Source organism: Schistocerca nitens, chromosome 8, assembly GCF_023898315.1.
Source record: "Schistocerca nitens isolate TAMUIC-IGC-003100 chromosome 8, iqSchNite1.1, whole genome shotgun sequence".
NCBI classification, from domain to species: domain Eukaryota; kingdom Metazoa; phylum Arthropoda; class Insecta; order Orthoptera; family Acrididae; genus Schistocerca; species Schistocerca nitens.
Window position 1 is genome coordinate 275,989,849 of NC_064621.1, and position 18,627 is coordinate 276,008,475.

The following is an 18,627-nucleotide window of genomic DNA, read 5'->3' on the forward strand; positions in this document are numbered from 1 at the left end:
TTATCCAAAAATATTATACCAAAACGGTTTCGTTAAGCTTCAGTTAGGGTTAAATATTGGTTTAGACACAGAGAATGACGAAACAGTCTTCTGCTGGTGCTCCGCGAGTAATCTCAGAGCTGAGATGGTGTGAGATTACTCCGCGGGAGGCTGTTGTCCCGATAAATTGAGTGGCCGGCATATAAAAAGAGAATGGCGCCGGTCCTCGCAAGTTCCCAGAGTCGACGCAGACATGCTGCTGCTGCTGCTGCTGGTGGTTGGCAGCTGCGCCACCGCCGCGTCTGCGCAGAACGACAGCTTCCCCGACGACTTCCTGTTCGCCGTTTCCACCGCCGCCTATCAGATAGAGGGCGCCTGGGACGTCGACGGTGAGTCCCCCCTACATCCTGTTTGGGGAGAGGAGAGAGTGCGGGCCGGAGGTGGGAGGTAGGGGAGGGTACGGTTCTCAGTTGTTTTTATCACCTACGTAAGCAAGCGGGGCGATGTCATTGGATACTAATGCAGAGGTTCTACATGAGATTTCCGGTGACAATTTGATTTTTTCTCCGGGGGCAGGGGCCATTGAGCTACTCGCGACAATAACCGTTCAACTTTCGAATAGCGTGCAAAAAAAACAAACATTTAAATCCAGAATGAGATTTTTACTCTGCAGCGGAGTGTGCGCTGATATGAAACTTCCTGGCAGATTAAAGCTGTGTAAAATTTGGAAGGTAGGAGACGAAATACTGGCAGAAGTAAAGCTGTGAGGACGGGGCGTGAGTCGTGCTTGGGTAGCTCAGTTGGTAGAGCACTTGCCCGCGAAAGGTAAAGGTCCCGACTTCGAGTTTCGGTCCGGCACACAGTTTTAATCTGCCAGGAAGCTTCAAACAATTAAATCTTTCAGTGGGAGCTTTAATTTCTCTTATTTTATTACGATGATCATGAATCCTATGTAGATTGGCGTCAACAAAGTATTTTCGCTTTGGAAGGAGGAAGTTGGTGATTAAAATTCTGTCAGAAGATCTCGCCGTTACGAAAAAGGCCTTTGTTTTAATGTTGCCATCCTAATTTGCGTATCATGTCTTCGGCACCCTCTCTCCTGTTTCTCGATAATACAAAACGAGCTGCCCTTCTCTGAAATTCTTCTGTGTCCTCCATCAATCCCATCTGGTAAGGAACTCGTACCGAGCAGCAATACTCCTGAAGAGGACGGAGAAACGTAGTGTAGGCAGTGTCTTTAGTACACTACTGGCCATTAAAATTGCTACGCCACGAAGATGACGTGCTACAGACGCGAAATTTAACCGACAGGAAGAAGATGCTGTGATTAGCTTTTCAGAGCATTCACACAAGGTTGGCGCCGGTGCCCACACCTTCTACGTGCTGACATGAGGAAAGTTTCCAACCGATTTCTCATACACAAACTGGAGTTGACCGGCGTTGCCTGGAGAAACGATGTTGTGATGCCTCGTGTAGGGAGGAGAAATGTGTACCATCACGTTTCCGACTTTGATAAAGGTCGGATTGTAGCCAATCGCGATTGTGGTTTATCGTATCGCGACGTTGCTGCTCTCGTTGGTCGAGATCCAATGACTGTTAGCAGAATATCGAATCGGTGGGTTTAGGAGGGTAATACGGAACGCCCAACGACCTCGTATCACTAGCAGTCGAGATGACAGGCATCTTATCCGCATGGCTGTAACGGATCGTGCAGTCACGTCTCCATCCCTGAGTCAACAGATGGGGACGTTTGCAAGACAATAACCATCTGCACGAACAGTTCGACGACGTTTGCAGCAGCATGGACTATCAGCTCGGAGACCATGGCTGCATTTACCCCCGACGCTGCATCACAAACAGGAACGCTTGCGATGGAGTACTCAACGACGAACCTGGGTACACGAATGGCAAAACGTCATTTTTTCGGATGAATCCCGGTTCTGTTTACAGCATCATGATGGTCGCATCCGTGTTTGGCGACATCGCGATGAACGCACATTGGAAGCAGGTATTCGTCAGCGCCATACTGGCGTATCACCCGGCGTGATGGTATGGGGTGCCGTTGGTTACACGTCTCGGTCACCTCTTGTTCGCATTGACGGCACTTTGAACAGTGGACGTTACATTTCAGATGTGTTGCGACCCGTGGCTCTACCCTTCATTCGATCCCTGCGAAAATCTACATTTCAGCAGAATAATGCACGACCGCATGTTGCTGGTCCTGTACGGGCCTTTCTGGATACAGAAAATGTTCGACTGCTGCCCTGGCCAGCACATTCTCCAGATCTCTCACCAATTTAAAACGTCTGGTCAATGGTGGCCGAGCAACTGGTTCGTCACAATACGCCATTCACTACTCTTGATGAACTGTGGTACATGTTGAAGCTGCATGGGCAGCTGTACCTGTACACGCCATCTAAGCTCTGTTTGACTCAATGCCCAGGCGTATCAAGGCCGTTATTATGGCCAGAGGTGGTTGTTCTGAGTACTGATTTCTCAGGATCTATGCACCCAAATTGTGTGAAAATGTAATATAATCACATGTCAGTTGTAGTATAATACATTTGTCCAACGAATACCCGTTTATCATCTGCATTTCTTCTTGGTGTAGCTATTTTAATGGCCAGTACTGTAGATTAGGCTTTTGTCTACATGGATGTCTTCCTTCTTTAATAGATTCTGCAGCTTCTAAGTGTTTTGCCAATAAAACGCAGTCTTTCGTTCGCCTTCCCCGTAAAATTTACTACAACATTTACTATGTAATCGTTCCAATTAAAGTAGTTTGCAATTGCAATCACTAAGTACTCAGTTGAATTCACTGCCTTTAGATTTGTGTCATTTATCGTGTAACCGAAATTTAACGGATTCATTTTAGTTCGCGTGTGGATGGCTTCAAATAACTGTTATTTAGAACCAATAGCAATTTTTCGCTCCATAGAGATATATTACCTAAGACTTTTGCAATTGATTAGGATATTCTGATGACTTTACTAGACGGGAAATGACAGCATCATCTGCAGAATCTAAGACGTCTGCTGATATTGTCTCCTAAATCATTTATATAGAGTAGGGACAGCAGGTAGCCTACATAATTTCCTTGGGGAACACCAAATATCACTTTTGTTTTACTCGATGACTTTTCGTGGATTACCAAGTAATGTGACCTGTCTCAAACGCTCATTTCCATACCCATACCGCTATTAGCGTTCAGTTCGGCAAGGAAGAAAGTGTACAAGTTTCTTCTGGTATGCCACATCCACCTGAAACCACCCATCGATAATAAGCTCCTGCAGAGCTAACAAACTGCGGTAATGTTGACTGATAAGTTTCACTTGAAAAGTTTGACAACGATTGTAATGGATGTTTTCTCGTTCCCCAGATGCCGAACATAGCATCTGAAGATGGGCTGTTATGATTGTCATAAAATCATAAAATGTGATTGTATCTGAAATGAACAGAAGTTCACGTTACGCTTAATACCATTCTCCTTTGACGAACGTCTTCTTTTTTCAAAAAACTTGTATAAATACTACAATTTCAAGCACCTGACTCGCCAAAGTCTTCATCGTGACGATATCACAGTTCACAAACACCAAACTAAGACTTCGATTGGGTAGTAATCCGTACGAGGCGAATGAGATGAAGGAGATGAACAGGTTACCATCATGGATTTTGCAAGTAAGATCCGATTGTGGGAATTCAGTTTGTTGTTTTCGTTCTAGTAATCTGACTGCAGACGGCGTAGCTCATGTTTACTTCCAGATAGCTGGCGATAAAGTTGGACCGAAGGCTTCCTGAATACGTTACGTCACTTTCAGTTGAGAGGCTTCATTGGAAGAGACATTAGCATCCTGAGCAACTCAGGCGAATGGATACAACTGTTACTGTCCATGATATACAGGATGTAACAGAAATACATGGACAAGCCTCGAGAGATTGTAACGAGTACCTTGAGGAACACAATTTAGGGATATGTGGTTCAAATGGCTCTGAGCATCGTGGGACTTAATATCGGAGTTCATCAGTCCCCTAGAACTTAGAACTACTTAAACCTAACTAACCTAAGGACATCACACACATCCATGCCCGAGGCAGGATTCGAACCTGCGGTCGTAGCAGTCGCGCGGTTCCGGAATGAAGCGCCTAGAACTGCTCGGTCACCGCGGCCGGTTTTAGGGATATGTGTATGAAGGTTTTTGCGGCGTCTCACTCCAATAAATTCTTTACGCGTTTCTCGCCGTATGAATTCATAGAGTGGACACGAGGTTTCTTCGTGTGTTCTGGCGAAGTGCCAATGCATCACAGTCCATCTCCTTATACATGTATCTGCGCTCCACTGCGGTTTAACAGCATTCCGGCGTATTCTTGACGTAGCTGGTAATCAGCGTCCTCCGTCAATCGCTGCCCCACTTGATGCACACTGGCGCGTCTCCCGTATTGCTGCTTCAGAGCCTGATGGTCGAGCTAAGCTGAGGGCAACACCTTTATCTCGATTACCAGGATTCGACATTCCTTAATAAAGTTGTCCCAGAACCATTAACTGAGAAGATGAAAAATGTCTCTTCGAAAACAAAGATGTGCTTTTCCATTAAGCTGTGCTCGGTCAACTCAGACCTGTTTTTCTATACGAATCTTACATTGAGTATATGTTTAGTGCATCGTAGGGAGACACTGCACTGCCTTTGTCCAATGAAGATGTTCCCCATTCGCAGGGAATGTGATAGATTCCAGATGAACGAAGTTCGAAATCATATTCCATCCTGCCCAGAAGGCTCCTTAATTTTGCAGATGGTAGAAACAGACTCTCTTACATTTGTTAGGCCAGGTTTCCATATGCAAGTAAAGTGGCGCCACAGCAAATGGCATGACGGCTGATATGGCAGGGTCACCGTTTGCTGCTATTTCCACATGCTCCTCTCAAAATTCTAGTTGCACGGTTTTTGTTAAGGCCTCAGCTGAGATTATTCGGACAGACATTGGTATTGTCATTTACGTTACGGTTTTAGAATTCAGCTAAGAATCTAACAAGAAGAAGAAAAAGCATAACTGTAGGATCTGGAAGTGGGTTTCGTACAGAATTGTGTCTTACACAAACCAAGTACCACTCATAAACAAAATTCATTGTTGAACCACCTTCTGATAACAAAAGTAAATTTCGAGTACTTGTTGAGCCGCATATCGAGTTAAGTACTTTCTTGAGTGAAACTACAAATGATACTTGACATCTCTCCAATATTTATACCACGTCCCTAAAACTGCAATGTTAACTTTCTGTGTGATGTGTCAGATGCTACTGACAATAGTCTCAAGACTCATTTGAAAGCTAATATTTTCACTTTTGCACTCCACATCAGTTAAATAACATGAAATATTAAAGTTATTCTACACCGAATTTTTGGAGCTATGCATCACGCAAGTGAACGAAAAGACACTGTAACATAGTTGATGTCCTGAATTAAGAGCAACACTCAGTCTGAAATTATAGTGCCACCAGTTTGCTCCTTACTTCCTTTCTAAATCTAGTGAGCAAGTGTTTAAGAGCATTGAAGTTGCTAAATATAAGAATCCTAATATACTGCATGTGTATTCATCATTTGCAGAATTATGGGAGCTGCTATGAAAATAAAAACCACTTACGACTAATTACTCAATAGTACTTGCTCACACACTCACACACCCACACACACACACACACACTCACACACACACACATCTTATCTATGCATTATATAACAGAAACATGTACATATATATGATTACTCTGCAATTCACAGTTAAGTGCCTGGCAGAGGGTTCATCGATCCACCTTCAAGCTATTAGCGTACCAGTCCATTCTCGAAAGCGCACGGGAAAAACGAACACTTAAATCTTTTTCCATGCAGGCTTTTATTTTATTATAAGGATCGTTTCTTCCTATGTAGGTGGGCGGTAATGAAATGATTTTGCATTCGGAGCAGAAAGCTGGTGTTTGATATTTTGTGAAGTATTCCTGCTGCAACGCAAAATGCATTTGTTTTAATGATTACTGTCCCAATTCACGTATCATATCTATGGCACTTTTGCCATGTAAATTAACTATGGTGTGCTCATGAAGTTTTTATGTAACGAAGATGCATTTCCTTTCATTGTAGCAGAAAAAAACGATATAAAAACGACGCCTTTTGGAGAGTTTTAAATGCGGTGTATCCCCTGAAGATGCATATTTTCGTAATATACAGGTATAAATAGGAAAACCACCAAATACTTACGTTCGCTTCGCAAGCAGTGAAATCAGTATGGTGGCTGTTGTTTTGCTTCTGACTGTAGCCGACGGTGGGGGAAAGGAAAGTGGTTTACAAACGTATTTAACTTTTGTGCCATGACTAAAAGTGCCATCACTCGTGTGGTGCGACAGAAATTTGGGTCTTCCAAAGGCAAGTGGCAACTTCGGTGACGCCACTCCAGTGGCGGCCAAGTGAGGTCACTGTGTGTGGAAATCTGCATTTAGACAGAACTCGCCCAAATCTTGCGGAAGGTGCATCAACGTATGGACGGAACGTAATCTTATGTTTTCTTAAACTGCTTTCTCCTTCTTTGCTCTTGTCATTGCGTCCGTGTGGCCCCAGGGCGTTCGTAATTATTTTATTTCTATAGCTGCTGGAAACAAAAGTCGTTTTTAGGCGGTACAGCTCAATCGTTAAGTAAATGTCATCAAACATACTCAAAGTAAGGCGCGGGCAAGAAAAAAAATCTGCACTGGCCGAGAAAAGCATAGCGGAAAAACACAAATTCGGTTTCGGTAATGGGCCCTCCATGTGGTCAGCTAGGGGTTTCTGGGATAATATTATTAAGGAGGCAGTCTGGATACGAGAGTGGACGAATCTTGTTATTCGAGATAACGTAAGGTGACCATATTTCTGAGAATCGAAGCTACGATCAATTTTACAACCGTTCACTGCTCGAAATGGAGCAGTACTCTGTAACTGTTATACATTACTAAAGTTTACAACGAAATGAGAATACAACAAACATAACGTAAAACACAAGCACTTTCTTAGTTACTGCATAATTATAATACACTTAACTTTAAAAGTTAGTTGCGGAGTTTCTTACTCTCTAAACAAGGTGAACAAAGAACCTATTACGTGTGCTGTATGTTCTGCAACATCCACTCCAACGAAATACATGTGAAAGCACTGGCGTTAGCGCTAAAAAAATCCAACTCAGTAATAGCAAATTCAGCGCAAGCATTATTGAAAATCTCGAACTTGAACGCATCATCAAGCGGCCGTGTGAACGCATTTCATAATACGGCACGTCATGGTGAGATAGGGATACGACACTGAAATAGAGTACAGATACCTTTACAATGCTATATTTATAAGAAAGTTATGTATTAATTTGATTTGACTTCTAAAAACCAGAACTTTTAGGGGTTCCGGCAGAATCCGTTGGGGACAAGAACTGCCAAAAATGGGAACTGTCCGGCCAGATCGGCCAGGTCACTTTGGATGACGAAGGTCAGTTTGGCAGCCAGCCTTAGGAACAACAATACAGCGGTATGCGTCCTGTAGGGCGGACGCGAGATGCCAGTTACGGAGTCAGACAGGCCGCCGTTAAACTGTTGCCGAGTGACCTTTACAAGATTTGAAGGCCCGCCGCTGATACCTACATAAAAAGATGCACTGAGACAAGATACGACGCTGCATATTATGCGCGCAAAGTTGAGACTCGGCGCGGTGTCTGATGGGAGCGGCTGTGTATGGTTCAAATGGCTCTGAGCACTATGGGACTTAACTTCTGAGGTCATCAGTCCCCTAGAACTTAGAAGTACTTCAACGTAACTAACCTAAGGACATCACACACATCCACGCCCGAGGCAGGATTCGAACCTGCGACCGTAGCGGTGGATACAGTACTTATGCGGCAAGAAAACTGTAAAGATCTTATTTGTATTTGGGGGGATACGATCCCTTGGCCGAATTGGGCTACAGAAGAGATGATTGCATTTTGTACTCTACAGGGTGTCCGGATTAAACATGTAATAATGTAAAATGTAATAACTTGAGACGTAATTGAGATATTTGTTAGCGATTTGTTTCTAGAATACTGGGGACGTGCAATCAGTCTACAAAGGGGACTGTTTACGGATCACTCGTCCGACCGGTTCTAGGATATTGCTCAAGTGTGTGGGGCCCTTACGAAATAGGACTGACAGAGATTACCGTATACAGAGAATACCTTAACATAGAAGGGCAACACGAATGGTGACAGGTTTGTTGTTCCGTGGGAGAATGTGCAGAGATATTGAAGGAACTGAACTGGAAGACCGTTGAAGATAGACGTAAACTATTCCGAGAAGTCTGTTAACAAAGTTTCAAAAATCAGCTTAAATGACTCTGGGGATATACTACAATCCTCTACGTATCGCTGACGTAGGGATCGTGAGATAATAACAATTACTACAAGCACAGAAGCATTGAAACAATCATTCTTCGCCGCGCGGTCTTAGTCGCCTAGCCACGGTTCTTGCGGCTCCCCCAGTCGGAGGTTCGAGTCCTCCCTCGGGCATGGGTGTGTGTTAGCGTAAGTTAGTTTAAGTTAGATTAAGTAGTGTGTAAGCCCAGGGACTGATGACCTCAGCTGTTCGATCCCGTAGGAGCTTACCACAATCGTTCTTCCCACGCTCCATAAGTGAAACGGGAAGAAATCCTAATAACTGTTGCAGTGGGACGCACCCTCTGCCATGCATCTCACTGTGGTCTGCCGAATAAAGATGTAGATGTACAAGTATGGTAACTCAAAATCTCTTCTGTGTTTTCTTGTGGCGGTTGGTACCGTGTGCGCATGCGCGTTCTGCTATGTTCACGTAAATGAGCCTCAGTAGCTAAGTGGACCACGGGGGCGAAAATCATATACGGATTCTGGTAACACACCCTTGGTTCGCTGACACGTAACTTGAAGCGTTGCAACTTTATCAATGCATCATATCGCTTTCTTATTGGCTAATTTTTAGTCTTCCATGTTTGTTTTTGTTTCATAGTTAAGAGAAGTTGGTTTTATCGCAGTTTACTTCTGATTAAGGCTTCTCGTGTGTGTTGCACTCTTTGGATTGCGTTGTAAATATGTTACTTCTAATCTGATTGCGTTCATCTCGCATCCGTAATATTGGGTGGGGTAAACGGTTCAAAATTTGTTTTTGTTTCACATAAAACAGATGCTGCTTTCGTTACATGGTGTTCTGCAGATTTATGGGTATCTCTTATTGCTTGCAAATCGGAGTGTGAACTGCTCTATTTAAAGCATACGCCTATTGGTCGTACGTTATTTTTGTTTGCATGATTTTCAGTATTTTCTCGCATTTAACGGGGAGCTCCCTGTTAGCAGGTTTCGAAATTATTGGTATCCAACTTTATTGTTTCTTGCCACGGAATGAGTATGTAATTCTGCTTTGAATGGTGCTGCTTCTTGCCATTGAGTGCCATGCATTCCACAGTGTCTTACAAAGTATGGATGAGTCGGCCATGAAATCAAGCCTGAGGATAGGTCATAACGGAAGGCATTCGGGGAGACTATTCTGGCAAAAATGAATGAAAACGAGGCATTCCTTGATTTCGTCTGTTTCTCGGTTGAGGCTACAGTCCACACTTCCGGCACAGTACGCACGCACAATGCCACGTATGGGTAACTGACCCCCACGTAGTGTTAGAATGCGAACGTGACTCCGAAAGTGAATGGGTGATGTGGATTGTTGAAGGACAGGTTATAGGCCATAGGCAACAACGTACGTAGACATGTTGGAGCTGTATTCTGTTCCAAAAATTGCTCACGGCATGATCTTCCAACAGGATGGCGAGCCATGCCATTTTGAGAACATTGTGAAGGATTTCCTGGATCACAAACTCCCAGATCGCTGGACTGGAGACTCCCCAGAAGAGCAGATATTACGTCACTTGATTTTGTTTTATGTGGGGTTTATCAAGAATCAGGCGTACCATACATCAGTTCCTGATCTGCCAGATCGGTGGCATCGCTTTGGTGCAGCTGTCGCAATAGTATTACGCCTGCAATGCTACAAAACACTTCGAGAGAAGTGGAATACAGATTATATGTCTGTCGCGCAACAAATGGTGCGCACATCGAGGTGTATTACGTATTTAAAAATTTTTGTTATCATATTTGCAGAAAAATACCGTCAAAAATATTTCGATTACTTCTCAAGTTATTAGTCTACATTTTATATTCTTACCATTCAACACGAACACTCGTAAGTGTTCAGTATTGTCTGCGGCGGCGCAGCTTGCCTACACAGAAATATTCCACTCGTCTTTCGGCGGCTTCTTCTACAGCACACAGTTATACCATGAAGTTGGATCGATGATGGTCGGCTAGAGAAGCTGTTTTGAGAGTAGCCACACTGAACGTATCTAATTGGTGCAAAATGTTTTCGAGTGTCTGGTTAGGCTAACTATCAATGAGAGAAAGTCACTGAATGCAAATTCCGATATATTGTCACTACCTTATACACTTTCATCTACCATGTCTGTACTAATGTTGCAGTTTGGAATGCAACATTCACACGTAAGCACAATCAGTATCAACAGTCGGCGTATGGCACTCTTGTTAACCTGTTATGGGACAAACAAACACAGATTGTCTGCGATTGAATGTTTGCTCAACACTGTACGAATTGTTCATTTCGAACTGCACTGAAGCGCCAAAGAAAAGATTTAAGTGAGTCTGAACGGGGTGTTATAGTCGGCGCATGAGCGGTGGGACACAGCATCCCCGAGGTATCTGTGAAGTGGGGATTTTCATGTGCGACCATTTCACTGGTGTTCCGTGAATATCAAGAATCCGGTGAAACATCAGATCTCCCACATCGCTGCGGCCGGATAAAGATCCTGCAAGAACGAGACCAATGACGACTGATGAGAATCGTTCAACGTGACAGAAACCATTCGACGAATCATCATCGGTATGGGCTTTCAGAGGCGAAGGCCCACTCGTGTACCCTTGATGACTGCACGACACAAAGCTTTACGCCTCGCCTGGGTCCGTCAACATCGACATTGGACTGTTGATGACTGGAAACATGTTGCCTGGTCGGACGAGTCTCGTTTCAGATTGTATTAAGCCGATGGACGTGTACGGGTATGGAGACAACCTCATGAATCCGTGGACCCTGCATGTGAACAAGGGACTTTTCAAGCTGGTGGAGGCTCTGTAACGGTGTGGGGAGTGTGTAGTTGGAGTGTTATGGGACCCCTGATACGTCTAGATACGACTCTGATAGGTGACACGCATGTAAGCATCCTGTCTGATCACCTGCATTCATTCACGCCCATTGTGCATTCCGACTGACTTGGGCAATTCCAGCAGGACAATGCGACAACCCACACGTCCAGAATTGATACAGAGTGGTTCGAAGAACACTCTTCTGAGTTTAAACGCTTCCGCTGGCCACCCAACTCCCCAGACACGAACGTTATTGAACATATCTGGTATGTCTTGCAACGTTCTATTCAGAATAGATCTCCACCAGCTCGTACTCTTACGGATTTATGGACAGTCCTGCAGGTTTCGTGGTGTCAATTCCCTCGAGCATTACTTCAGACATTAGTCGAGTCCACGGCATGTCGTGTTGCGGAACTTCTGCGTGCTCTCAGGGGCCCTGCACGATATTAGGCAGGTGTACCAGTTTCTGTGGCTCTTCAGTGTGTTAGTTGTAGGTTACGACTCGTACAGTACACCACGCGGATATAAGTTATCCAAAACAGGTCACTGTTCACGCAGAACATCCGAAATTTGCTCATTCGTCTTTGTAGTTTGTAATAACGTCCGAGCCCCGAATCTTCTAGCCTCGAGAACGCAATCCCTCTTGCCGCACAAAATGCATGGGGAGGCACTCTCTCCCATTTGGTTGGTATCCATTATAGCCTTCTAGTTGCAATAACTGAACTATCGGAGTATGTTTCTCGTCTCTCCGATACCGTAAACTGGTACATTACAATTGTCAAATTTTCACTTATGTATGACTCCCTCTCGCGACTGTCATGTTTTCACTCTACCATATACTCAAACAAACAAGAACCGTCCGAGCAGACCTTGAAGGCCCAAGGTACCGATCGGTCGCCGTGTCATCCTCAGCCCTTAGGCGTCACCGGATGTGGATACGGAGGAGCATGTGGTCAGCAAACCGCTCTCCCCGCCGTTGTCAGTTTTCGTAACCAGTGCTGTCGTATAGTCAGTTCATCACAAATGCCAATATTATACCACACACTTTCCTTCATTCACTCAACTAATAGCACAAATTCAGCTGGCGCCAATGAAAATAAAAACATTACGAAAAAAAATATTTCATATAAAAGTGTTTTTCCTTGTTGCTACAAAGCTAGAAATACCGTGAGACTTCTTTACCAAAGCGTAGCTAACACGTACATTACAAGTAGTTAGAGAGTCATGTAAGGTTCATTGAACCCTCTGCCAGGCACTTTATTGTGAATAGCAGATGTAGAGGTAGTAATGTTGCGTTTTTAGCGATTTTTCGTATCTCAGAAAGCATGGAAAACAGGCTGAGTTCCATACAGCTGTTAGCTATTGTCATATGAAAATATTGATGGGTATCTTACAAATGCTGCATCTAATTTTACAATGTCATAGTTAACATTCAGTTGTCTATAAAGTAGAGACATCTCTCGGCCGGAGCCGAAAGGTGCTGGTAAATAGCTGGCTAACACGTACATATATCTGCTTCTGTGGAAGGATGACGCAATTCAGAAAGAGAGCAAGTTAAGTTACTGTTACACAAACTTTCGTCCTGCTGTGGCACAGTCTTTGCCTCTGCGCAGTCTCATACATTCTTTATTTTTTGAAGAGAAGAAGTTCGATGTAAGACGGCAGCACTGCGCAGTTAGTCGGATCGATTGTCAGCTAATTAACGTGCTCAGAGCTGAGAGAAAGATCACTCCACTTCCCCGAGTCATGCATTAAGGTATCAACTGTTTAAGCTGTTAGATTTCTATAGAAATTCTGTGTTAACAGTGTACGCTTTTAAATGATTATTCAGTTAGTTAAGCATAGTATTGTTCAGACCAACATTATCTGTGTAGATCTTTTTGAATACATACTTCATTCTAAAATAGTTGTCTTGGAATATCATTTCATAGGAATAATTACTCTCCCCATTCCATTCAAGTTAGGTTCTGTTTGGTCAAAGGTTAGCATACGAGTTTAAGATGGATAACACTTTGTGGGTACATAGTTTTGGTAATACGTTGATTTTTAATAGATTGGGAGGTGAAGAAACACAGAAGAAACAGAAACACACAGTTGGAAGTTACAACTTCTATATGGGCGCTGTATGGCGCTAAGCTCCATGTCGAGACTCATGGCTATTTCGAAGTATTCACTACTTTCCATATCTAACGTCGTTATGACTTAGGAATTGCACGTAAATACTTCTCTGTCATCCTAGCAAGTTGTTGGTGCAGCAGTGGTCGTGAAGCGCCATTTGAATAAGCCTGCCATTCATCCCGTAAAAAAACGGGCCTGTCCCCTTTTCTTACTTGTGTGTCCCGCGTCTCTAGAATTTTTGTTGACACGCGAATAGGTCCCGTATTTTCTTGACACTGTCTTCTTAAATTAAAAACCGAACCAAGTTTGCCATTTATTGTCGTGAGAAATATTAAAAATATGGAGATCTGGGCATCATTACAGTATTGTATTTCACCTAAAAATTTAGGAACAAGCAGTGAAGTGCGGGCCAGTACATTATAGTTGTGCAAAAGCCATGAACTTTGTCATCGCAAGTCATTATGAAATGTCAACTGTTGAAACAACGCTGAAAAACTGTGCACCAAGCGATCAACACAAGAATTTAGAAGAAAAAAGTTATTTTTGTTAAATATTTTCTATTTTTTACTAATAACCGAGTGAGAAAACGAAATACCAATTTGCCATTGCAGCAGTGCTAAAATATTTCATCTATAAATAAAAGTTTTTCTGCATTGGTTTGAAATATCCCGTTATTACAGAAAATAGGAAAAGCGACCAGTGCTGTGTTAATAACAGTGCCGACAGAAGCGAGCAACAAATAAGTAATGTAACGATGAAGTGCAATGGTTCATTTGCTTTAAAAGATCAAAGATTTGTCTGCCTCCTCTGTCAAATAATAATACAGGAAGGAAATTATAGTAACAGTTATAAACTATTAACTTCACAATTCATTCATAATGCACAATAAAAATAGAAAGTAGCTGATTTCTTGCCTATATGTCCGTGATATGCCTTCATCTGCTTGGATAACTTAGAAACGAACAAGTTAGAACTAAAAACAGTGTTCTTTAACCTCAGTTTTCACCTTTTAGGACTGACTATTCGTAATGACCAAGTAGTGGTATGATCTCCAATTGCAATTTGACTTTTGAACAGAGTTACAGAGTTACAAAAAAAAAAAAAAAAGCATCAGTAAGAGAATACTTCAAGCCTATCTCGTCATTTCTTAGTATATCCGTATCCCACTTCTTTGCGTATTGATTCTTCCTCACTAATTTCTAAAATTTCAGTCTACTCTTCATCACTATTAAATTATGATCTGAGTCTATGTCAGCTTCTGGGTACGTTTTACAATGCAGTATCTGATTTCGGAATCTCTGTCTGACCAAGATGTAATTTAAATGAAATCTTCCCATATCACCTGGCCTTTTCCAAACGTATCTCCTAGTTTTGTGACACTTGAACAGAGTGCTCGCGATTACTAGCTGAAATTTATGGCATAACTAAATTAATATTTCTCCTTTCTCATTCCTTGTCCCAAGACCATATTCTCCTGTAACCTTTTCTTCTATTCCTCCCCCTGCAACTGCATTCCAGTCTGCCATGACTATTAGATTTTCGTTTCCCTTCACGTGCCGTATTACCCTTTCAATAGCGTCTATACTGTTTCTGTCTCTTCATCTTAAGCTTGCGACGTCGGCATGTATCCCTGAACTATCGTTGTCGGTGTTGGTTTGCTGTCGCTTCTGATAAGAACAACCCTATCGCTGAACTGTTCATAGTAACACACTCTCTGGCCCGCCTTCCTATTAATAACGAATTATACTCCAGTTATACCACTTTCTGCTGCTGTTGATATTATCCTGTACTCATCGGAAATCCTTGTCTCCTCTCCATTTCACTTCACTGACCCCCACTACACCTAGAGTGATCCTTTGCCTTTCCCTTTCGAGATTTTCTAGCTTCCCTACCATGTTCAAGCTTTGACATTTGATGTCCCGACTAGTAGAACACTATCATTTCGTTTGTTATTCAAACTTTTTCTCATGGTCATCTCCCCCTTGGCAGTCCTCTCCCAGAGATACAAATGAGGGACTATTCCAGAATCTTTTGCCAGTGGAGAGAACATCATGACACTTTTTCAAATACAGGTCACATGTCCTATGGATACACGTAATCTGTCTTTAATGCAGTGGTTTCCACTGCCTTTTGCATCCCCATGCGATTGATCATTGCTGATTCTTCCATCTTTAGGGGTAGTCTCGCACCCCAAGGGCAAGAGAGTGTCCTGAACATCTGTCCACTCCTCCACCCTCTTTGACAAAGCCATTGTCCGGTTGGCAGAAGGAGGATTAATAATCAAAATTTAAGCGGTGGGGGGTTTAGAACCCGGAACCGAGGACGTTTTGATTACTAATCAAAGACACTATCCCCCTTTTTTTATCTCATTTTGTTCGTTACTTTTGTTCAGTATCATCGTTGATCCATTAGCTCAGATTCTTAATTACAGAGGGCAGTTTACCCTCTTACCGAACACGCTGAGCTACCGTGCTGGCATTTCCTAGACCACGGGTGGTAATAAAGAACGCGCCAGGTTAGCCGAGAGCGCTAATGCTCTGCTTCCTGGACTCGGGTAGGCGCGCCGGCCCCAGATAGAATCCGACCGGCGGATTAACGACGTGGGCCGGTGTGCTGGCCAGCCTGGATGTGGTTTCTAGGCGGTTTTCCACATCCCACTAGGTGAATACCGGGCTGGTCCCCAAATCCCGCCTCAGTTACACGACTAGCAGACATTTCAAATACGTTCACACTATTTCATGGTTTACACTAGATGCAGATAGCTGGGGTACACCAGTTCTGTTCCGAGGGGAATGGGGTGGCTGCAGGAAGAGCATCTGGCCACCCCTCTCAATTAACCTTGCCAAATCCGATTGTAACAATGCCGACCATGCGAACACTGCGGGACTAAGATACAAGCAAAAGAAGAAGAAGCAGGATGGTAATAAAGAATAGCTCAGTAGGAAGTACAGTTGAAAACGAATGGACATCTCTAAAAGGGCAGCCACAGAAGTTGGGAAGGAAACCGTCGGTTCAAAGAAAGGCAACTGCGAAGAAAAAATGGGTAACAGAGGGAATACTTCACCTGATCGATGAAAGAAAGAAGTACAAATATGTTTAGGGAAGTTCAGGAATGAAATAAACAGTAAGTGCAGGGAAGCTAAGACGAATTGGCTGCATGAAAAATCCGAAGAAATCGAAAAGAAATGATTGTTGGAAGGATTGACAAAGTATTTAGGAAAGTCGTAACAGCCTTTAGTGAAACTAGAAGAAAGGGTGGTAACATTAAGAGTTCAACGGGAATTCCACTGTTAAATGCAGAGGAGAGAGTGGATACGTGGAAAGAGTACATTGATGGCCTCTATGAGGGAGAAAATTTATCTGATGTGATGGGAGAAGAAACAGGAGTAGATTTAGAAGAGATAGGGGATTCAGTATTAGAATCAGAATCAGAATCAGAATTTAAGAGAGCTTTGGAGGACTTCAGATCAAATAAGGCAGAAGGGATAGATAATATCCCATCAGAATTTCTAAAAATCATTGAGGGATTTGGGGGGGGGGGGAGGGGGGGAAGTAGCAACAAAACGACTATTTACGTTGGTGTGTAGAATGTATGAGTTTGACTTTCGGAAAAATATCATCCACAAAGTTCCGAAGATGCGAGGGCTGTCAAGTGCTAGAATTATCACACACTCAACTTAACAGCTCATGCGTCCAAGTTGCTGACAAGAATAATATACAGAAGAATGAAAAAGAAAATTGAGGTATGTTATATGAAGATCAGTTTGGTTTCAGGAAAGTTATAGGCACCAGAGAGGCAGTTCCAATGTTGCGATCGATAATGGAAGCAAAACTAAAGAAAAATCAAGACACGTTCATAGGATTTGTCGTCCTGGAAGAAGCGTTCGGCAATGTAAAATGATGAAGTGTTCGAAGTTCTGAGAAAAATTGGGATAAACTACAGGGAGAGACGGATAATATACAATATGTACAAGAGATAACAGGAAATAACAAAAGTGGTCGACCAGGAGAGAAGTGCTTGGATTAGAAAGGGTGTAAGAAAGGTTCCATCTGTACGTCGAAGAAGCAATGACGGAATTAAAAGAAAGGTTCAGTAGTGGAATTAAAATTCAAAGTGAAAGGATATCGGTGATACGATTCGGATGACATTGCTATCCTGAACGGTGAAGAAGTATTACATGATCTGCTGAGTGGAATTAACAGTCTAATGTGTACGGAATATTGATTGAGAGTAAATTGAAGAAAGACGAAAGTATTGAGAAGTAGCAGAAATGAGAACAGTCAGAAACTTAACATCAGGATTGATGGTCACGAAGTAGATGAAATTAAGGAATTCTACTACCTAGGTAGCAAAATAATCAACGACGGACGGAGCAAGGAGGACATCAAAAGCAGACTAGCACTGGCAAAAAGGGCATTCCTGGCCAAGATGAGTATACCAGTATCGAACATGGGCCTTTGAGGAAGAAATTTTTGAGAATGTAAGTCTAGAGAGAAGTATTGTACGATAGTGAAACTTGGACTATGGGAAAACCAGAACCGGAAGAGAATCTAAGCATTTGAGATGTGGTCCTACGGACGAAAGTCGGAAATTAGGTGGACCGCCAAGGTAAGGAATGAGGAGAGGAAAGGAATATGTGGAAAACAGTGACAAAGAGAAGGGACAGGGTGATAGAATGTTAAGACTTCGGGGATTACCACCATTGTAGTAGAGGGAGCTGTAGAGGGCCAAAACTGTAGTGGAAGACAGATATTCGAATGTGTTCGGCAAATAATTGAGGACGTAGGTTGGAAGTGCTACTCTGAAATGAAGAGGTTGGCACAGGAAAGGATTTCGTGGCGGACCGCATTAGACCAGTCAGAAGATTTATGACTCAAAAGAGAGAGAGAGAGAGAGAGAGAGAATATGCTGATATGCTGCTTTTTTTTGTAGTGATCAAGCACTTATCACTTTCGAGAAAAGTAGCAAACAGCAGACGGGCTAAGTTTTCTTTTATTTGGCTATTTAACTTAATATTTTGTTCAAAAATGGTTCAAATGGCTCTAAGAATTATGGGACTTAACATCTGTCATCAGTCCCCTACACTTAGAACTACTTAAACCTAACTAACCTAAGGACATCACACACATCCATGCCTGAGGCAGGATTCGAACCTGCGACCGTAGCAGCAGCGCGGTTCCGAACTAAAGCGCCTAGAACCGCTCGACCACAGCGGCCGGCAATATTTTGTTACTGTGTATCTTGAACCTGAGAGAGTCAAAATATTTCAATATTCTTTCTTTTTCTACAATTATAACAGGAAATAATATGAA

The 18,627-nt window shown here is 42.9% G+C and overlaps 1 protein-coding gene across 1 annotated transcript in view; it reads left to right on the plus strand.

The window, feature by feature from the left end:
• The first annotated feature begins 221 nt into the window (after positions 1-221).
• The window catches only part of LOC126199275 (myrosinase 1-like), a 338,624-nt gene continuing 320,218 nt past the window's right edge, over positions 222-18,627 (plus strand). The window contains exon 1 of the mRNA XM_049936084.1: positions 222-368. Coding sequence (XP_049792041.1) covers positions 233-368 — 136 coding nt within the window. The 5' untranslated portion in view covers positions 222-232. The remainder of the gene's footprint in view (positions 369-18,627) is intronic.